Source organism: Hermetia illucens, chromosome 1, assembly GCF_905115235.1.
Source record: "Hermetia illucens chromosome 1, iHerIll2.2.curated.20191125, whole genome shotgun sequence".
Lineage (NCBI taxonomy): Eukaryota > Metazoa > Arthropoda > Insecta > Diptera > Stratiomyidae > Hermetia > Hermetia illucens.
The window spans coordinates 222,037,882-222,059,132 of NC_051849.1; the positions used below are offsets into that span (position 1 = coordinate 222,037,882).

The 21,251-nt window shown below is 37.3% G+C and overlaps 4 protein-coding genes across 5 annotated transcripts in view; 2 read left to right on the top strand and 2 right to left on the bottom strand.

Moving 5' to 3' along the window:
* Positions 1-3,014: 3,014 nt before the first annotated feature.
* Positions 3,015-7,504, top strand: LOC119661623. The gene is made up of 3 exons (XM_038071043.1): positions 3,015-3,312; positions 6,044-6,124; positions 6,186-7,504. Exons 1-3 carry the CDS (start codon positions 3,273-3,275, stop codon positions 6,659-6,661), a joined length of 597 nt encoding a protein of 198 aa, XP_037926971.1. The 5' UTR covers positions 3,015-3,272; the 3' UTR covers positions 6,662-7,504.
* A 774-nt stretch (positions 7,505-8,278) lies between these two features.
* Positions 8,279-10,857, bottom strand: LOC119661622 (apolipoprotein D-like). The gene is made up of 4 exons (XM_038071042.1): positions 10,627-10,857; positions 9,262-9,544; positions 8,892-9,079; positions 8,279-8,675 (listed from the first exon to the last, which is right to left on the bottom strand). The coding sequence occupies exons 2-4, from the start codon at positions 9,516-9,518 to the stop codon at positions 8,476-8,478; spliced, it is 645 nt and encodes a 214-aa protein (XP_037926970.1). The 5' UTR covers positions 9,519-9,544; positions 10,627-10,857; the 3' UTR covers positions 8,279-8,475.
* A 3,954-nt stretch (positions 10,858-14,811) lies between these two features.
* Positions 14,812-21,251, top strand: part of LOC119647274 (protein kinase C and casein kinase substrate in neurons protein 1) — a 30,654-nt gene continuing 24,214 nt past the window's right edge. For both annotated transcript variants that reach the window (XM_038048165.1, XM_038048166.1), the window contains exon 1: positions 14,812-15,360. The gene's annotated coding sequence lies outside the window, so the exon portion shown is untranslated. The remainder of the gene's footprint in view (positions 15,361-21,251) is intronic.
* Positions 18,114-19,618, bottom strand: LOC119647278. Its single transcript, XM_038048172.1, has 5 exons — positions 19,483-19,618; positions 18,810-19,427; positions 18,542-18,631; positions 18,331-18,486; positions 18,114-18,264 (listed from the first exon to the last, which is right to left on the bottom strand). Exons 1-5 carry the CDS (start codon positions 19,576-19,578, stop codon positions 18,211-18,213), a joined length of 1,014 nt encoding a protein of 337 aa, XP_037904100.1. The 5' UTR covers positions 19,579-19,618; the 3' UTR covers positions 18,114-18,210.

Consider the following 21,251-nt stretch of genomic DNA (forward strand, 5'->3'; position numbering starts at 1 on the left):
ATTTTCGACAGGACAGCAAAAGCGAATCTACCGCTGTTAATACGTCGAGCAACATCCAGTTCGGTACCACCGTCGGCAGAAACCACGCTTCCTAGATATACAAATCGATCGACGCTTTTAATGCTATGCCCATTAATGCAGATAGAGAGAATGCGATGACCCATTAGTTTGAGAACCTTAGTTTCGTCGATGTTTATCTTCGATCCAACTCTACATGCCTCTCTTTCCAAATACAGTGCCATTTGGCCAAGGTCCGTGGCTTGATGAGAGAATAAACAGATGCCAGCGTAGTCGAGGTGTTGGAGGAAACATGTTATCGTCCATTGAATTCCTCCACAATCTCCGACCAAGACAGAATGGAGAACGTCATCGATAACAAGAAAAAAATAATATCGGTGACAAGATGTAACTCTGACGAACTCCGCTTTCGACCTCCAAATCTTCTGAGATTTTACCTCGACGCAGCACGTGATATCAGCCATCCTGGGTAGGGCACATCAGATACACTCTCTGTTCACACTATCGAAAGCTCTCTCGAAATCGAGAGCAGGTGAAGTGAAGATCTAAACTCCGTGCACTGTTCCAAAATGATCCGCAGGTTGATGTAGTCAGTGCAAGAGGATTCATAGCGGGAACCAACATGCTCTCTACCAATCAAAATTTGGGACGTTCTTTGATGCGTTCCAGAATTATTTTAGCTATGATCTTTGCAACGGCAGGGAGCACACAGATACCCCTCCAATCGTCACACTTAAAACGGGCACCCTCCTTTGGAATCTTAACGCTTATCCCCTTTTTCCACTCTCTGAGAAGGTCTCAGATTTCCAAGATTTCCGTACGAGTGGAAGTAGCAGATCTGTAGTAACTGCAGATGCAACGATGAACAACTTGCGGGGAGACCGTCGGGCCCAAGGGCTTTACTCCATTTGAATGCATCGATGTTCATTTGAAAGCATTGATCGTCTTCTGCTTGGAGGCACAATTCGTATCCGCATGTTATGACCCAACCTGCTAACCATTTCATCCATAAGAGGAGGAACTTCCACGGATGTGATACAGTTAAAAACCATGGTGAAGTGTTCTTTCCACCTCTTCAACTGTAGGATGCTCACCACTCTTTCCAAAATCCAAGATAATCGTTTTTCTACTGTATTCTTCTTCGTCTCTGTAGCTGTATTGGCATACGCCAATGTAATTGGTCATAGAAAGTAAACTTCTCCTTTTTATCGGATAACTTCGTTGCAGTCTGTAGTACTACACTACAGTGTATACTGTTTATTAACCGGAATCAGAATTTCCCCCTCGAGATTCAATCAGAACCGGCTCTCAGTTTATGAGAACACCTTGTCATAAGCGTTAGCAACAATCCAACACAGAATTCATGCTACCATTAAGCTTTCCAGTGTACAAAAGCATAGTGCCGCAGAAAGAAAAGAAGTACTTTTCATCCCACTTCATTTAGGTTTAGAAAGTCCTTCTTATGTCCACAGAACTCTCGCTCAAGTTGGACAAAATGAGCTTTCTGGGGGCCTTCAAAACAGTTTTTACATGCGCAAACTCCAGAAACCAATCATAAGCCGGTTTTGGTATCCAAAGCTCATACCCATGAGTTCGGTCCCTAAGCAAGGCAAAATTGGCATTTCGGTAGCAATAAAGCTTCAAAATTTCGGGTTTGCTACCCCACCAATTTCTTTCCTTTTTAGTCACCTTTTACGACAATATTTTTAATGTATTCTTAAAAGTCAGCTCAAAGAGAATGAGAAGTCATTTTCCAGTGATGATCTTCAGGGCTAATCTGATCGAAACGTTGGTTAATAAGGTTTTCACATCGAAGGGTACCATTTTCTAATCCAAACTGAGAGTAAAGTTTTTTATCTTCTCTCAGAATTCCATAGAGGACTTATTCGAAAAGGCCTCAACTGAACACACATGGCCCCAAAAGGGTCATTCTTTCTATTCTGTTTCCCCGAGGGTAAGTTGATAATATGTAGGCGTAACCACAGGGTTCTCTTCGGGCACAGATTGATTTGGAGACCACAATCAGAGCTCCCCAGTCACTGACACGCAGTACAGGTTTGTACTGAATGCACACCAGTGGATGCGAGGTCTATCTAACACCTCTGCCATAACTAACGGCTAAGGTGCCCGAGTAGTACAGCGCATCTCCACGCTTGAGCGCATAAGGAACTCTACCCCCGATATGGACACAATCACTACCACCAGAAAACTCCTTTAAAGGGGCCAAACGCAGGTAACCGGGCCGAGAACACATCTTCCAGGGATTCCCCTGAAGAATATGCTCTCAGAGGACTACCCCAGCTCCCATGGTAACAGATAACGTACGATGAGGCTTCGTGCCAAGAGTCACTTCAAATTAATCTCTTGGTGACTAGGGTCCGATCGTCCTCTTCCAGTATGTTGGAACGGCAGGCCCTAACGGGTTGACTGGGAATTCACACCATGAAAAATTACAGTTCATTGTAGAAATTGAATAAAACCACCAACTAATTCACTTAGACACGTTGGTGATGCTATTTCCTCTCTATTGCTATTGCTATTCTGTTTCATTGAAAGCATTTCAAACAATAATAATGGAATAAACAATCGTTGAGGACTATTACAATTTACGTTTTATTCGCACAATTAATGGAGACACCTATTCGGTTCGCATTAGATTGACAGTACCACCTCCATTATTTGAAATATTATCTGATTATCTGATGGCTCCAAAGAATAAGTCTAAAATGAAAACGAATTGTCATTCATGTGTAAATCTTATTGACCAAATAATCAGCAATGCCAATGACATCATCAGTGCAATCTCGTGAAGAAGTGAGAGTTAGTAGCGGGTTTTCGGTTTTCCGTCATTATCTACCATCGCGCTCTTACTGCAGACTAACCATTTCCACCTGAGCCATTTGAGACTGTAAACTCGTCAGTGCTAACATACGTACAAGTAACTACAAAAACGCGAATCAGTTTCGATTTCATTTTCAGTTTCTACCAGTGTAAGTTCATTTCAGTAGACCAGTTATCGCATGCACGTTCATGGACTCTACAGAAAATGAGTAGTAGGACCCCGAAGTGTAACTTTACAACATTACCAATGTTTTTGAAATTCAGTCGTCTCTGATCAACTTTGAAAACATTCCGTTTTATCCTCTCGTTATATTTGGGGGAGCTATACCTTAAGTAATACGTGAGTTGGACATATAAATAGTGTATACCGTCGTTTATGGAGGAATATAATTAAACAAGTGGCCCACATCAAAATGCATAAAATTGCTGGATTTTTCATACTAGTTTTCGGCTGTAAGTTGGCTCCCCACTTTTCTCATTCCTAAATAGTACTTCACTTTCAATTAAAAAAAATCTCCCAGTGATGAAAATATTACGAAAGGTCGTCTTGACCATTTCATAGTGAAAACCAGTTAAGATCTGCAATATTATGAAACCTTAACAGCTCCTACTTAAAATGTATGCATATATGAGTGCGGTGTTACGTGTGCTAACATCTATTTAGATATTTAACTTTAAGATTAAATATTTTGCTTTCGTGAATATAGTGAGCAAAGAAAGTTTGCCAAAGATAATATCAGTGAATGCGGCATATAGTATCAAAACATTTCCGGCCGGTGACTTTCGCTCTTGTAGATAATCAAATTTGCGCGGTCAAACTAAGACAATTTCTGAAATATTTCTTATGAAACATTGATATCATAGACCATGTTTTGCCATGATTCAACTCTCTAACGACCTTGCACTATCAACTCTTATGATGTTAACATACATAATACTCGTACACAATATATGTTTGTCATCATGAGTACGGTGAAGAAATCATGAACTGGCAGCAAGCAAATTAACTTTCTCTGCTATTCCTTTTTTTCCTTTTGCTACAGCACACGCCTGTATGATAATAGCTATATCAAAATTGGATATCAAATACCAATAATGGTACCTCATAATAAAAGTGAAATTCGCAACGCCCATATTCTCTTAACTTCGATAACAGATACTTTATGGGAGGTCAATAATAGTGCACAAGGTATACATTACAAGTAGTTGGCGGTGAAGAAAAACGAAAAGAAAGTTAGCGACATATGTACTTATTAATTCGCATTTTCTGTTTTTCTCAAATATTTGAAGATATCGTGGAAATACATATATATGGAAATTTACATACTAGTATGTTGTAACAAATATTAAATGGGTGCAAACAGCCATTATTGTGCGTAGTCGCCACTCCAGTAATAATGTTAGGTAAAAATGCTTTTATTGTATTGTTATTGTATAATAAAGGAATACTATAGATTTCAATAGAATATACCCTTCCTCCTCTTCAATGGCGTAACAGTGCAAATCTTCTTTTGCCTCCGTAACATAATATACCGAAGTCTGTTATTCTAGATCTAGAAGGAATTAATACAATTGTGAAGTATTAACACAATTTTTTTTGCTTACTACCGACCATCAAGGTAATATCAGTCCTCGAAAGTATCCCGCAGTTTGAAAATGTGTTTCATAGTTATAACGCCACCTGAAAATTTTAAATTTTGGTAGCTTTTTGAAAAACCATTATTTCAATGTTATATAAATCACTTAAAAAACCCATAAATCAAGTTTTCTGACAAAAATCAAACCCTGGTGTGAAGATCGGCCAGTTTATCGCTGCAATTGCGCTTTGAAGTAGGGTAGATGTTTTTATATTTTTATATTTGTACTTGTTAATGGTCGGGGTTTGAAGCTGATATTATCGGTTTATATTTAATATGGTTCGTGACTTATAGTTAACGAAAGAAGAGAAACGCTCAATTTCTGCTTCAGAAGAGGATGGTAGACCTACTACCACTAATCGTGCGGAAATCAGAATTTTTGACTAATCAGACGCAATATGGAAACAAGTCAGAATATCAGATGCTGAGAACTTTGGGTATAAAGGTTTTGTGTTCGTCATATATGAGGAACTTTCTATGCACGGTTTCAATTCATACATAGCAAAAAATATAAAATATTCCTGCATATATTGCCAACTCCAAGATATATGTATATATGAAAGACGTAAATACTGTACAGAGAATGTAAACTCTACGTGAATCATGATTAGAAATTGACGAGGATGCTTATTTTTTGGTTTCTTTGGCCATTTGGGCGAATTTATTACTCCATATGTCTTTCTTTCATTCATTAATTTTCTCCGATAAAAAAAAGTTTAATCTTGATGGACCGGGACGATTTGCAAGTTATTGGTGCTATTTAAGGAAACAACTACTTTTTCCTCAAGCGTAATTTTCAGCTGTATTCAGTGTAATGGATCGACTTGAAACTAAATTTATGCCCTCAAAAATAAACATTTTAAAGCATACGTTTGCAAGTAACCCTGAATTCAACTCGAAGGATAATGCCGCTAGAGAATAAGTTTGTTTCATGAAGAAAAGATTAAAAATCTCAAATGAGCGGCATGTTAGCCAGACGTTATGCCTCTACATAACTCGAGGGTTTGGCTGGTGGGAAGTCGCTGCGCTGTAGACATCACCGTACAGAGAAGGATTTTTGCACATATTTTACATGTTTGAGGTACCGGTGTGTGGTAATCTATAGTATTCTTTTGTACATGTATGTATCAGCCCGTTGGAGTTCATACTCGGCTTCATTGTTGTAATATATGCGTCCACGCTTTCCCAACCACATTGCACACAACATGCTGTCTTCCTTTTCACATCAACTACTTGCATCTAATTTCAGCAGTGACAGTAAATAGTTCCCCAATAATTGACAATATAAATTTAATTTTTTTTTTTTTTAAATAATCAGACGATTTTTGCGTTTTTGCTAGAGTTATTTATTTTATTCGCGATATCGATATTTCGGGAACCACTTGTTCTCTTCATCAATGCTACACGTCTTACGGATGTAAATAACACTAGCGAAAAAGCAAAAACCGCTTAATTATTACAAATATTCTTATGGCTGGAAACACCGCAATACACTTAAATTTCGAAAATTAAATTTTCACATTTTTGGTGTACAATTTTTATTTCAGGTAGCCAAGCATTAATTGTTCCGCAGGAACTACCTTCTATTTTATCTCTTGTCTATTCAAATATACCACCGATAAAGAAAGGTATAGTGAATTTTATTCTCGAAGATGGCCACATATTAAATTTACCCCTTTCATTTTCCAGGAACCGACTCCCGTTTAGGGTTTGGTTTTCGTCTCGGCGAACATGCTGACTTCCAAGTAATGCTTGAACTGGGCCCCCAAACTGAGACGAGGAAAATCGGAGGAGTAAGTGCAAATAAACGCCAAGTCGATCGAAACCATCTCGGCAAGATCAACACCAATGAAACGACAAATCGTGAAGCCGCCGCATGGCTGACTAATTGGTCTAACGATATAACTTCGGTGCAAAAGAAACGCAAAAAGGCATTAACGACGCACAAGAAGCCAACTACGACAACGACATCTACAACTATTCGAACTGTTCCCTTGGTTTCCGAAGAGGCATTGAAACAATTGCAACAGCTTTATAAATCTAACACGAAGGAAGGAACAGTAGATGGTGCTACTGTAGTTACCAATCAAGAAATAATACCAAAAAGGTCCTCCAAAGACCAGATGAAAATCACTGAAGAACTAATGGATGTAAATTTAGAATAGACTAAAAGGCACTATGACTATACTAGAAATAGTTCCAAACCGCACACACTGGAACAATTTATACAACTATTTGATGATATTGAGGCAATTACAAGTTATTCTTTGCAGGGTAAACCTTTTCTTAATTTATTTTGGGAAATCGTTATTATTATTCAAACCGCTTCAGGTATTAAAGTTTTTCTGTACTTCATATATGAGAGCATTCCGTTACACGAGAAAACTATTTGTATGTAGCTAGTAGATCGTAGTGTATATGAATTTGATCAGACTTTTCACTTCAATGCGATACTGCTTCTATAGTATATTGCTTTATACGTAATAGGCAATTTTGTGTCACTATAATTTTGTTAATAATAATGCAATCCCCTTCAAACTTTCGAATATTTGGCCCTATAATGTGTTTTACATTTCTGGTTCATTTTGTAATCCTATCATGAAGTGGGGACTTTCCGTAAAATTTGTAAATATAGCATTATTAACATAAGGCAGGTGCATAATTTTTGTTTCCAAGTTTTTCAATTATATAATCTCTAAAAATGAGTTCCGTTCCAATTTGTTCCTTTTGGCCAATCACTCTCCTATCTTACAATCGACGTAAAATTTGAGACCAATTTGAAAAGTGCTAATCGAAGCCTTTCATTTGACGGCCCACATGAAGAAAAAAATGTACCTCCTTTCCGCTTGCATGGAAGCTCTAACTTTAACTCCACAAAAACTGGTCCCTCTAGCTGTGTGCGTCTCTATACGTCCATTAAATTCCATCGCAATAGCCGTTTTCAATAAAAGTGGATGTAACAAACTTATGAATAGTAAACCGATGTAAGTGTTTCTAGCGGATAAATTATTTGAAATAGACGGTTTTTACTTTTTCGCTAATATTATTTATTTTACTCGCATGTAATATTATTTATTTTACTCGCATGTACCGCTGCTAGACGTGTAGCACTGATAAGGAGAACAAGGTGACTCCGAAATATCGGTATATGCAAATAAAATAAATAATATTAGCGAAAAAGTGAAAACCGCCTAATTACTTCAAAAAATTTAATCACTTAAGCAGTTTGAATGAAGCTTTAAAAATAAATGAAAAGGAAAAATAATTTCCTTTCAGGTATCCGTGACACTCGTTCTTGGTTCGAAATGAATTGCATACTTTGTAGCTACTGGTTTGTGCAAAACTGCCAACTATCGTAATATTCCAGATATATTACGATGCTTGGTCTCTATGCTACAGTTGCGCAATCTGTAACATCATTTAACATATTGTAGACCTGGTAATGGTATCCACAACTTTTGCGTATTTCTGCTGATTTATATTATGTATCGTTAGCTTCCGTAAAAAAAATTCTATTGGTATGTTGATAGATTCCAAATCTTCATTATTCTATACCGCTACTATTTTTTCGAAAAAAATATAGAAATATTCCATTTTTTAACAGCTACTTTTCGAGAAAGGTGTCAAAGGCGATCTAGATCCCTCCCACATTAAATAATTGTTTTTAAGACAGTGTGATTCATATTCACAGCTTCAATTTTGATGTCATTTTGGCTGTATTTTGCTGTATTAGCGTATTGCAACTCGACGGACAAATTCCACTGTTTACAAATTATCAACAGTTGAGTTTTCATTTGCAATGTTTTATTTTGTCTATATTCCCATGTTTACCGTATGCTTACGTTTGAAACTACATGAGAAATAAACACATATAGGTTTAATAAATAAAAAGGTAAATAAATAAATGACATATAAATAGTTATTTAAAATATAAATACATAAATAGGTATAGATAAATTTAAAGATGGTTTATGGCAGACTAAGATACAGTTCCAGAGCTCTCCGGCTTCGGTGATGTTGGATCATAAGCCTCAACGGGCGGGGGTAATATTTCACAATCTGATTGGTCAGTTTTAATGAAGAATGAACGTGTAATTCTGAATTTATCCAAAACTCCATAAGCTTTCTGAAGAGTTGGTCCAGTAGGAAAACGCTCTCTGGTCATAACCCAAACTGATTCTGGAAAGTAGCAAATAACAGCAGTTAGAGTAATCTCGAAGTCAATACAAATCACCAGCAACCATATTTAAATTTAAGTATTATTTAAATTTTCTTAAAAGGTTATTTTAGAAACTAACCTATATTTCCCGGCAAAACATAGTTTCAGGGATACGAGTAATTACTTTGTATCAACATTTTATTTCTGATTCAAAAGAACTTAGCAAGTGTACTTACGGGTGTGGCCAACAGAACCTAACGCGCTGCATGAATATATGACCGCAAAGCTATCATAATCAGTATCAAGCACATTCAAAGTTGTATCGTAGTTGATTGGCAGGGAATTGTAACGTACATTATAAGTGCCTTCACCGAACTTCCCACTCATTTTCATCAACCCGGAAATTTTCCGTTCAACTCCAGTGCTATAGTAAAAAAAATAGTTCATTTGAAATTGTGCATAATTATTTTTCATGTAGAAGAAAAAAGACCAAGGATGGGAAACGCCATAAAAACTTATTCATTACGTAAAGATAGCTGATATATAACATAAAATCAAATGATCATATATGGATAAATTGTTGTGTCAATACTAATGTCTACTCACAATCGATTGGTAATAGAATTATCTATCCAGATTTGCCCATCAGGTCGTTTTTCATACGTTGCTGAAATACATTTTGAAGCGAGTTCTGTAACTGTGAAAAGGCGTTCGGCTTCGAACCACTTCCCTAAGAACCGATCTTTATTAAATTCAGGCATGGATTGGTATTTAGGACAACCGCCAAACGAAGGTATTTGACACACAGTTAAAGTAACGAAGGTTGACAAAAAAATGAGTTTCTTAATAATCTGCATTTTCATTTTTCATTCGAAGGGACCAGCAATACCTGAAAATGTAATGAAAGTAAATTTTGTATAAATTCTTAATTCAACATTTTTTTAAAAGTATATGAGGCGCAAGAATCAAATAGATATCACATCAGGGCAAACCCTGAAAATTCTATTTCTAATGGTTCGAAAATATTCAAATTTAATTTTGCCAAACAAACACATGTCATAACATAAACAGTAATAACTCAGATATTTATTCTTCTCCTGAGTAAGGGATGATTTCCAAACTGAAGTCCATGAAATGTAATTAAGATTAGTGTGGTTGACGCGCTATGCTCCATTTAGGGATAATATCAACCACACATAGCCATGTAAAAGATTTTTATAATCAGCAAACACCACGATCCTAATAAAAAATTTGTGAAGAATTTATTAGAGTCATTCTAAATTCTATTTGGACTCCACGTTTATAGTTGGCTTGTTAAAATCCAAAATTTAATAGAAAATTCATAGGCAACATGATTTTCATATTATAAAATATATTACATCAATGCAAGTTTTTATATAGCCTTTGAGAAGCCTAGACAATCTTATTAGCTTCTTTTGAATATTCTCGGAAAATTTCAAAGATAATAAGAATATTTAACCCGTATACCATTTTCATTCCATTCACAATTCATTAAAATGGCAAATCGGACGCTGATCACTTTCTAAACATTATCATTCAGGTAAAATACAACACGATAGTCACATCTTTTGGAGATTGTTGAAGCAGTAACATATAAACCACTGACTTTCTAGATTCTGGTATATACGGGCATTAAACGAAAAATCTTAAGCAACCTATACATATTCATAGGTATTCGCACGTTCTCATATAAAGATATTCGAATTCTTCTTGAGCAGTTGAATTGTACTATCTCACAAACGTGATGAATTTATTTGGGAAAGTGTTAGTAAATTATTAGAAATGAGAATATTTGTTAGTGAGTGACGAACTCACAAAGTTAAATTTAATTTTATTATTCACAAAAAACTATAGAGAATGGAGTTAACCGAAAACGGTAATGACTTTTTTGTCCTCTATTTAAATTACAAATCTATGTGATAGTACAATTAAAAAAAATATTCTACGTACACTTATATGATTATCTGTTTACACTTCTTGGAAAAATTCTTATTCACTAAGTAGCCTTCGTCTGATTTTTCTTAAAAGTCAAACTTTCATTGCACTACCACGGTCAGTTTTAAATTACGAACAGTTGCGTTTCTATGCTACCGAGTTCCACTATTTTACGAACAACTGAAGAAAACACCTTGAACTTCTGCAAAGAAATGCTTTCTGCAAGATATATTTCTTTCATTTTTATAGCTTTACGATACTTTCCACTAAGTTTCACAATAACCCAGAGATGATCGCTCCAACGCTGTTACCATCATTTAACCGTTTAGTGAAAATGCAGATTGAGACTTGCGCCGATAGTACACATACGTATATATATACATATGTATTTGCCTTCATATTATAATTCAGGCATATGTATGAACAGACATGTGTTATTTACAAAGGTTTAGTTATTTCGGAAAAGAATGAATTTAAGATTTAAGTAGGAACATATGCTATTCGTTTAAGAGTAGAAAATATTGGAAATTTATAATATTATCATATATACATTACAATAAAAACAATTTCTCTTGGTAGATTTGTTTTTAAAATGCAAATGAATAAGTGAAGCGAAATTCACACTTGGCATCCAAAATAAAATGGCATAATAAGGCTTTTTACTTAGCTTCCCTAGAATCAATTATATACGGTAATTAAAAAAATGTCAAAAAGGAAAGTTTCTTTGTTCATTTACAATATACACATGTATATGGTTGCCCTATGAATTGGGGTATACGAAAACACTCAAAGTCTTCCTGGTTTGTCGTAAAAAGCAACTAAACGGGATAGAAATTGGTGGGCAAGCAATCTGCAAATTTCCAAACTTTACTACTACCAAAACGCCAACAACGCCTCGAATAGAGACTGAACTCACGCCACGGCTATCGAAAACGGGCTTTGATTAATTTCTGGAATGTGCGCACGCTCCTCGACAATGGTAACGATGGTTCTCAGAAAGCTCGCGGGAATTCCAATGAGATAGGTAGCCCCTGACAACACCTTCCTCGAACTTGTGATGGGAAACCATGGACTTAGCGACCGCAACGATAATGTTGCAATATTTTTGGATTTCTGCATCTTCCACCGCCTCGTCATTGATGGCACATTGTTCGAGCGCAGAGCTTGCCACAAGTTCAGTTGGGTCCACTGCTACTACCGCTTCTGGTCAACATGACTACCAACATCTTGCCCATATCCCGAGGATATTGTTTAATTGGTATGATACTCTGATGATACGATGCAAACATAAGTTGATGAGAGGTTGGAGCTTTCCGTTAAATTTTTAATCACCTTCCATTTTCTTCCCCCATATATTTAGTAGCAGAGAAGGTAAAAAGGTTGCTTGAAAGCCTCAACTTCACGAGATTTTCAGATATATGAATTTCCTAATTTCGGACAAAATATCGCCAAATTTAGTGATCTTAATTTTTCGGGAAGGTCACGGTTCAAACCTCACTGGTGGGAGTGGAATTTGTATCGTGATTTGACATCGGATACCAGTCTACTCAACTGTGAATGAGTACTTAAGTCAAATCAGGGTAATAATGTGGGGCGAGCGCAATGCTGACCACATTTCCTCTTATAGGGTATTGTAATCCTTTAGTGTATCTCTACGATCTTGAATGAAGTGCTCTAACACACTTCCAGGCCCTGACCCAATTGGATTATTGTGCTAACGATTATTATTATTATTAATATTTCGGGTGACACCAAGTTCGTTGCCAACGTCGACAGAAGTAACGCGCCGTCATATGCCACTCGTATAATAGATATTAGTTTCTCCAAAATTTCCTCTTGGGTAGAGCGTTACAGGTGTATTCCCTCATCACACTATCGAAAGTCTTTTCAAAGTCGGAAAGAAGCAGATGAAAGTGGAAATAGCCACTTTGCAGAAATTACGAAGGCTGCAAGGAAGTTTCGCGGGAAGGCCATCAAACCCAACGCCATTGCCCTGTTTGAGCGAATTGATGGCAATTCTCTTTGGAGGAGCAGTCAGCACCCATCTGATACGATCGTTTACCAATCCACCCACATACTTCGCCGGATGGCATTTGGTTGCAAACAAACTTTCTTAAACTACTTAAAGAATCAGAAGCTTACATTAATATTTCTCACAAGGCCATGAAAAAACTTGTGATCGCCTGCAAGCTTTTTCGTGATGTAGTATATCGTAGCGAAATCGTTATTTTTTGTGAAAGCTCCGCTTTGATAGAATTCCTTTCGTTGGCGTACACTACACTGCAATCCTCGTCCTTTTTCATGTTAACGGAGCTCTACCACGACGCACTCACCTCCACTTGCAGCCATCAACAGAGCTCTCAGTTCCTTACGTTCATCAGCGCGGTTCATCAGCTTTTTCGAATGGGTATTATAGTTATTATCAATACGTATGTAATTGTAGTTTTTATCAAAGGATTATACCATATGACAATGCAAAGTGAGTCATATCGCATTAGGCAAAATTTCAAAGAGATTTGAAACAGAAATTTTAGTCCGTCAAAGTTGGTAGAATTTCCTCTCGTGATCAGTATCTTGCCCGTAGCACGCTTTTTTTCTGGCGGCGACAACGAACTTTTTGCCGTTTTACGCATCGCTCTTTACTCATACGATCCAGTAAGGAGCGTATCCAGCACAACACAGACGAAAGTATTCATGCATCCAATCACTAGCGTCTCCATCACCTAACGTGTCAGATACAAAAAAAAATATTCAATACATTTACTATGAGAGTATTCATACACCCAGCAACAGGCGTTCCGTGTCCAGCATTATTGTGCATGTACGCCATTTCACGCATATCAGCAGGACTTTGTGCAATTATTTCGTCCTTGCACCAATGATTTCCAATGATTTTATCAATGCACACAAATTAAAAGTAAATGCATGTAAAATTAGTGTCGAAAAATACAACTATCGTGCACACCAATCACACCAATCTTGACGAGTCACTTGCCTTTAGCGTGAATTACATGACCGTGAGGATACCTCTCTCGCAATGCAACCCCATATCGATCGTGGATAAGCTCATGGCAAATGTGATCCAGACGTATCACACCATTAGTCCAACGCAACATCTTCGTCTCATCACTGGAACTGGATGATCAGTTCTCCATTGACTGATAGCATTGATCCGAGATATTTAAATCGAGATCATTTTGGCTATGAAGCACCAGGAATGCATCATCTGCATAAAGCAGTGTATAGGCGCTTGAAGTTGGATGTCCCGTGTGGCAGTGTCCATAACAAGAAAAAAGGGGAGTGGTGAAAAGGCACTTCCTTGATGAACACCGACAGAGACACCAAACAGTTTTGATACACCCGCCACACAAGACTATATTCCCTGAAAAAATATTAACATCCCCTTTTGCCTGTATGGGGTCTCCCCTCCTCTTAAACTCAACGTAGAACGATGTTACTTACTGCACGCGTGAGGATTCACATTTCCCAACTTCCCCCCCAATGTCGTATCAATAGTAGTAACTGTTTCTTGGAAAAGTGCGTGTGACAGAAAAACAGACGGGCCGACAGATAGTAAACCTATGTTAATGAGGTTTTGTCTTTCACAAAGTTACGCATGTGAAGCTGAATCTGAATCTAGACTTTTTGTAAAAGTGCCAAGTATTTTTCAAATTTCCTTATTGAAAAATTTCCGGTTACGAGGTGCATGCTAAGTCTGCATTTCTCAATTCCGCTTAAATGCTCGTATTTTACCGCAATCATGAAATCTTCTTTAATGACAATATTTGGAAGAATATACAACGAATTGCAGCATATAGCTCTGTAACATTTCTATTGACCATGATTTCTACTTTTCATTAAATTGTAGACCGTCAATTTGTCTCCTAAAATATTAAACGCTGTTTCGTATATTTATATATTATAGATTACTACCTTGTTTAATTACTTTAATCTAAGATCTTAATGTTCTCTGAGTCTTTTCTCTTTGGAGACTCAAAACGTTATTGCAATACATAATATTTCTTATGACTGGATACCTGCTTTTCCCCCAATATTAAATTGTTAATTTAAATTTGAATGGTGCCTTTAGAAAATTAAGGAATGATTGGAATTATCGTTATCGTTCCTTCGTCAAATTCCCACTGTGGTGAAATTAAGCGGAATGGAACAACGAAGATTCTTCGTTGGAGATCTGTCAAAAGCAAATACGAAGTGGTGTTGTGTCGTCCGCCCGTCACTGTCGGAAATTATTCAGTGGATTTTCCCTATTCGTGTGCGTTTTTACCGATTTCCATCTCGATTGCCATTTCCGTGGAAAACTAATAAGCAACCGCAATAGTGACAAATCTGCAAGATTTGTGTTATTTTTGTGTATATCTTTCCGCACTACGGCAGGGAAAAAGTTGGCTAAACGAGTCCGAACCCTGGAATTTTCATCTATCGTCGCCGTCGTTATTATCGCTTTTGCTTTTCAAGTCGCCGCGAAAATCGTGTTTTCACATTGGTGCTGGTGTTGTGAAAATATCTCCGCCGTATTGAGCATTTTGGTGCACAGGGTGATTCTGTAATTCCAGTCTGGTGTGCTTTCTGTGGCAAGTGTGTGGAATAATTTCTTGTTAGTCTGCGAATTCACTCCTAAAACTCGGTGTAGCTCGACGGCAGCATTCGAGTAGTGGTTGCAACTCAGCCACTCCGGCCGATTTCGGATCTATTTCATACGACGTCATTTGCTACTGCCGTGCCCCAAAGGTAAAAATCTCATATTTTGCGTATTTTCTACTCAATTTCCAGCAATTGTAGAGGAGTATCTACTGCATAGCGATTGTGCGGTCATTCAGTTGTTTTTGAGCGCCGATTACTGAGGTTCTCCGTAATGCTTGGCTGAACAATTGGCTGCGAGTGGAACGAGTTTGCTACGGAAACTGCAATATTAAAGAAGCACGAACTCCACGCCAGCAGAGAGAATGATGTTTTAACTGAAACGCCTCAACCGTGTCATCGGGAGATTTGCAATGCAAACCAACAATGTTTGTTTCTTCAACACATAGTTTTGATGCAGTTAAACATTTTCTTAACGACATGAATTTAGCTTGTCAACTTCAAAATCTGACCCCTATACGCCCGCCACTTTTCATTCTTCCAAGACGTCAACTAGTTGACATGAACGTCCTTACATCTGTTCCGATTCGGATAACGTGCAATACTGCAGAACTCCACAGCTGCCCAAGATCAGAAACAAATTAGATGCTTTTAACACTATAAAATGCCTAACGAAGCTACTTCTCGTATTATCAGCTTTCTCTAGAGAAATATCACCTTTTGCATCTATTTAAACGGCATTACGAAATTTTACTAAAGATAGATACATTCTACAGGATACTACAGTGTTTGAGTAAATCGCCTCACTTTCAGCATAATTCGGGTTATTTAGGAACCTACAGTTGATATTAATTTAGAGCAGCTTCCGATTCTAAGTATCAATTACATAGTGCATAACATAACGGAAATTGTTAAGAACCCGTTGAAACCCAAAGTGACTTCGAATTATTGAAGTCCTTCGGTGGCACTGATTTCCAACATCCTATGGCGACTGGCGAATGCGTAATTATTAAGCTTTTGATCGCGTCAGTAGTCCAATGATTTTTTTTATAATTTGAGACGCGATCTTCATCTCATGCGTCTGAAATCATTGTAGTAGTTTTTACTTAAGCTGAGAAATCTATATAAGAAGATAAAGAAACTTTAAAATTCACACACAGATGTTGCCACTGCTTCATGTTAAATTCCATTTCCAAACATGCTTTCCACCGTCGCGTTTGCGAGTGATTTGAAATTAACGAAAACTCATCGGAGAAAAATGATGTCAGATATATCAAAATAAGCACTGAAAAACCTTTTAAATGAGACCATTTCTGATAAGATATTGAGTTAAGTAGTAAGCGAAGAACCTGATATTATCGCTTAGTGATAAGATAATATTTGAAGCGAAAAGTTTACGTAGATCGCATGTTGTGTGAGCAGAGAAAACCGAAATACTATCTGATTGCAGTATATTCCTGTTTTGGCATTTTTTATCAACACAGGTGGTTATCGTGAGCTACGCTTTCCATGTACGAGCGGTTATTTATGTGCTTAGAGTTTTTACTTTATAAAGACTCAAGGTATTATTGCTCGCTTCTGTAGTCTTTGCGCAATCTAGTGCCAATGTTTCACATTTCTGTTGCCACCCTCACGAAAATTTCATTTGTATATTGGCTGGGCATTATTTTGAGACGGCGAAGACAGGTATTAAGGAAGGCTTGGAGCTTCGAGTAGCAGTGGCGGTTACTTTCCATATGCTGCTCGCATATAGCAGCGACAGCAGAGAACATTGGGCGCGGAGCAAGGTCAACTTCATGTTGACGTTGAGGTATCTGCATTTCCAGCTTTTAAATAAAAATTAGTTATGCGGGGTTAGTGCGTTGAATAATATCGAATTCGATACCACATCCAGTCGAGACATTTTGGCCACCACATGTCGCTCTGACATCGCTATTAGTTTTTTCAAACTTCCCCACCTGCGTAGAGCATTACAGATACTCTCTGCTCCCGCTGCCTGCCTTTTCGGAATCGGTGAAGTGGTGTTGGAGCAAGGATCTCAACTTTCCACAATGATAAGCAAGGTGTTATATATAGCCCAGAAGGATTCAGAGCGGAAACCACACTACTCTCTGTCGATCACGCTTTCGAGGTGTCCTGTTATGGGTTGTAGAATTATTTTACCTAATATCTTCACAATAGCAGAAAACAGGCAAATCCTATTGCCCACAACACACGCGATAAGCATGTTACGGTGGCTTGCCATTCCATCCACAACTGATAGGACTTCAACGGATGTTGTGCAGTAGAAAATCGAGGTGAAGTGCTCCTGACATCCTTTCAGCTGCTCATCATCGTCGATGATTAGCTTACCGTTAGTGTCTTTGATCGTTTGATTGGCCAGCACACGGTATCGAAATCGTTATTATTTGCGGCAGCATCTGTCCCTTCACCAGCGCAACAATGAATTTCCTTTTCTTAACGGGCGCACTACGCAACATTTCCCAAGAATTGTTGTGGCATCGTCTTCCTTCTTTTCCTTCGATTCGCTCCCATATTCCCTTCAGTTGCCGAATAACAACCGAATCACGAAAACGGACGGTGTTAAGCTTAGGGGCTTAGGCTTTCCGTCCGGCGGGTAGATTCGTACGCAAGCGACCAAGTGATGATCGCGTTCGAGGCTGATGTCAGCTAATATCTTGTTACGAATATCCAGGAGACCACTCTTAAACTTCATATGGTGGACCTGTCCATTTGCAACGTTCCTAATCATGGACCAGAATCTCACAGATGATATTCTGTAACAATGACGGGTTTTGCGTATGCGTATGAGCGTTATTCCGACACCGGATCCAGGCTCACTTCCAGCCCACTTAACAGAGTACTTTAATTTTATAAATAAATGATTTAGTCAATCCATAGGATTTATCTATTACTGTGCATAATTAAACCTTTTTATTGGTTCTCCTAATCCATATTTTATTTGTTGTTGTTTAAAGATTCTGAGTGGAAAGAAATTTTCTAAGTTGTGAAATTGAGAAGCATCATTAAGTACGAGTAGATTGTTTTGATTATCTGAAAGTACGAGAATAAATTAGTTGGATTATAAAATATTATATTTATTCAGTTGGTTTATCTCACAGCTGTTCCCGATTGTATATTCAGCTGTGCCATTCCTCCAATTGTTAATTTTGTAGGCTGTTGCGATTTAATAAGTGCTATCAAAATCATCTTACGATTTCCATATGAAGTTAAGTACCATGGATATGCATATATCATATTCGCTAATCTCTCACTCTATTTAAGGTAAATGGATGTTAATGTAATGAAAAGCTGTGTTAGAATTAGATACCGAAATTTCAAGAAATGTCCCAATGAAACAGTATTCGATAATTTGAACGAATCCAAACATTGCAAATCCATAAGCTCCTAACCAGTCAGTCTGTGAAAAAAAATCGTTGATGCAAGCACAAAAAATATATTGACTGTGCTTGTTTACAAATGTACTCTAAAACAAAGGTAGTTTGAATTTTGAAATGAATTAAATCAAAAAATCTGTCCTCGCGGAAAAAAGTACGCCCACATCTGCCGAATAAAATTAAAACAATAAATGTACTTACCGTGACTATACAAAACAAACTCAACGCTAGTGTTCCTGAACCTGTGCCAATTTGGACAAATACCACTGATGAAAATGTCCTATTTAATTCCAGAATATAGCTGTTTATGTTTTGATTCATCACCATACAATTTTTTAATTTTTTTTTATACAAAAGCTTATTTTTCCGGATAAACTTGAGTGTTTCTTGAAAAGCTGCGTGCTGTAACTCAACAGACACGTGAACACCGAAAACTATTGTGCATAGCACAGCATCGTAAAGCATATTCCCCTGATATCCATAGAATAGTTCCAAAAGTTGCGCTATATAGTTGTATATGTAAGTCTTCATAGTGCCATCACTCATGCGATAGCCAATCAAATGTATTTCAAAGAACAGTTCAACTTTCCTTAGTCGTACGAAAGAATAAAGTGGATAAGCGCCAATTATTAAAATTATAATTAAGCAGACTCCGAGTGCACATTTCGCAAGAGATGTGTATCTTGTTGCGCATTTATCCATTATTACTATTCGACTAGGTATGCTGTTTCTATTAAACTTAAAAGCATTTCGAACAGAAGTAAGAAGTCTTTCCGTTCCTTTTTTATATTTAAGGGTGCAGTAAAGTTTTGTAGAGCCCTGGAAGAGCCATGTTTTAACCCATAATTGTGTATATATATAGTGTTTGATTTACCTGAATGGCTTGCATTGCAGCACAGAGGCATTTCAATTGAACTACGAAATCATCACGAACAATATATAATGTATAAAGAACGCTAGCAGATCCCATCAAAATGACACTAATGCATAGAATTATCCTCCAATTTAGTTTAGAGTGTTTAAACAAGTCCACGCCCATAATAGCAGCCATGAGAACCAAATATTTGTAAATTTTGTCAAACCGTTGCAGGCTATCCATTCCACGATACATACGAAATTCAACTGAAATATATGTCTTTCACATGTTTATTTGCAAAAAAAAGCATAGACGAAATGCCAATTATAGCAATTCAAAGTAATGGTGGTTGGGACGAATAAATAAATGCAAAATACATAAATGTTTTCAAAAGTAAGCAATTAAAGCAAAGGAAACTTAAGAATAAATAATGAAACATTTTAAATGCCTATTTTTCCGCGAAAGTGTAGAAATGTATCTTTGAACATTATATAAATACCAGCAAACCCGCCTTTAGACTAATGTGCAGCATTCAACCCAAACTGTTTACGTAGTCTTGGATAATGACCCAAGCTTAAAATTATTATCACTAAATAGACCCTGGTAATTATGAGAACCTAGTTGGAATACGTGCCTTCATGCATCTTGCAACAATTTATTTGTGAATTAACCTTAAGAGTGCCTTACATTAGGGCTATCTAACGATAGAGAAAATAGACAATATTTTAGAATCTTTTGATTTAAGATATAGTCTACTTCTAATATAGCTAAGCAATTTTTTGTTCATAAGTGGAGGTGTAAAAATCTTTAAAAGCTACATGAGTGCCAAAGCTAGCGTGGGCTCGCGTGGGACTCGCACCCCATGAAAGCCGCTTGCGGCTTCTGCAGTTTTGATTTTTCCTTATGCTCTTGTGTCTACTTAGGGTTTCGTCCTCCTTGCCTCCTTCAGCAGCTCGTCCTGTATTTTCATAATTACGGAGCAACTGTAATGTATGTTCTTAATTTCCCTCCCAGCGCCTCTGTACTGAATTTTGAATATTGAAAGCTCCGTAAAGCAGGTATTTGATTGTCAACTTTGTGACGACCGTATCTCCTAAGACTACCACGTTGACAGTATCCTTATTTCTACGGGACTTCTTTGGGGGCGGGAATCACAACAATGAATTATACACCATATTTCATAGCAAGGAACCCAGTCATAGCCATGTACATGTTTAATGCTATTACCAATATTGTTAATGATAATCGTTGGTGCGACAATCAAATTGGATTTAGGCCTCGAAGTATATTAGAGCACTTCATTCTAGATCGTAACCGTACACTTCAGGTCTAGGGTACACTGTGGAAGGCAATATAGTCGGCATGCTCCATCGTGATTATTACTTTGATTTGACTCATTAGACTCATTTACAGCTGAGTTGGCTGGTATCCGATATACAGTCACGATACAAATCCCTCTGTCACCAGCGGAATTTGAACCAAGTTTTCCGTGAAGAGAGAGTAGCGCTCTTATCACTGAACCGTCTGGAGACGCCAATAGCAGTGAGGAGGTTGAGGAGCGGGCATCTAAACACGTATGTAACGATACAATGAAAATGAGCAGATTGTAAGTAAAAAACACCCAAATTCGAATTTCTATTTTAATGTTATTTACGCTATTACAACTATAAAACAACAATGCATCGAATTAGAAAGGAAATCACTTCGGAAGAATTCGTTTATAGCTTTCTAGAATACCTTCCTGAAATAATTTTTGAATGAAATGTGCCATACATGGGCCTGAATTT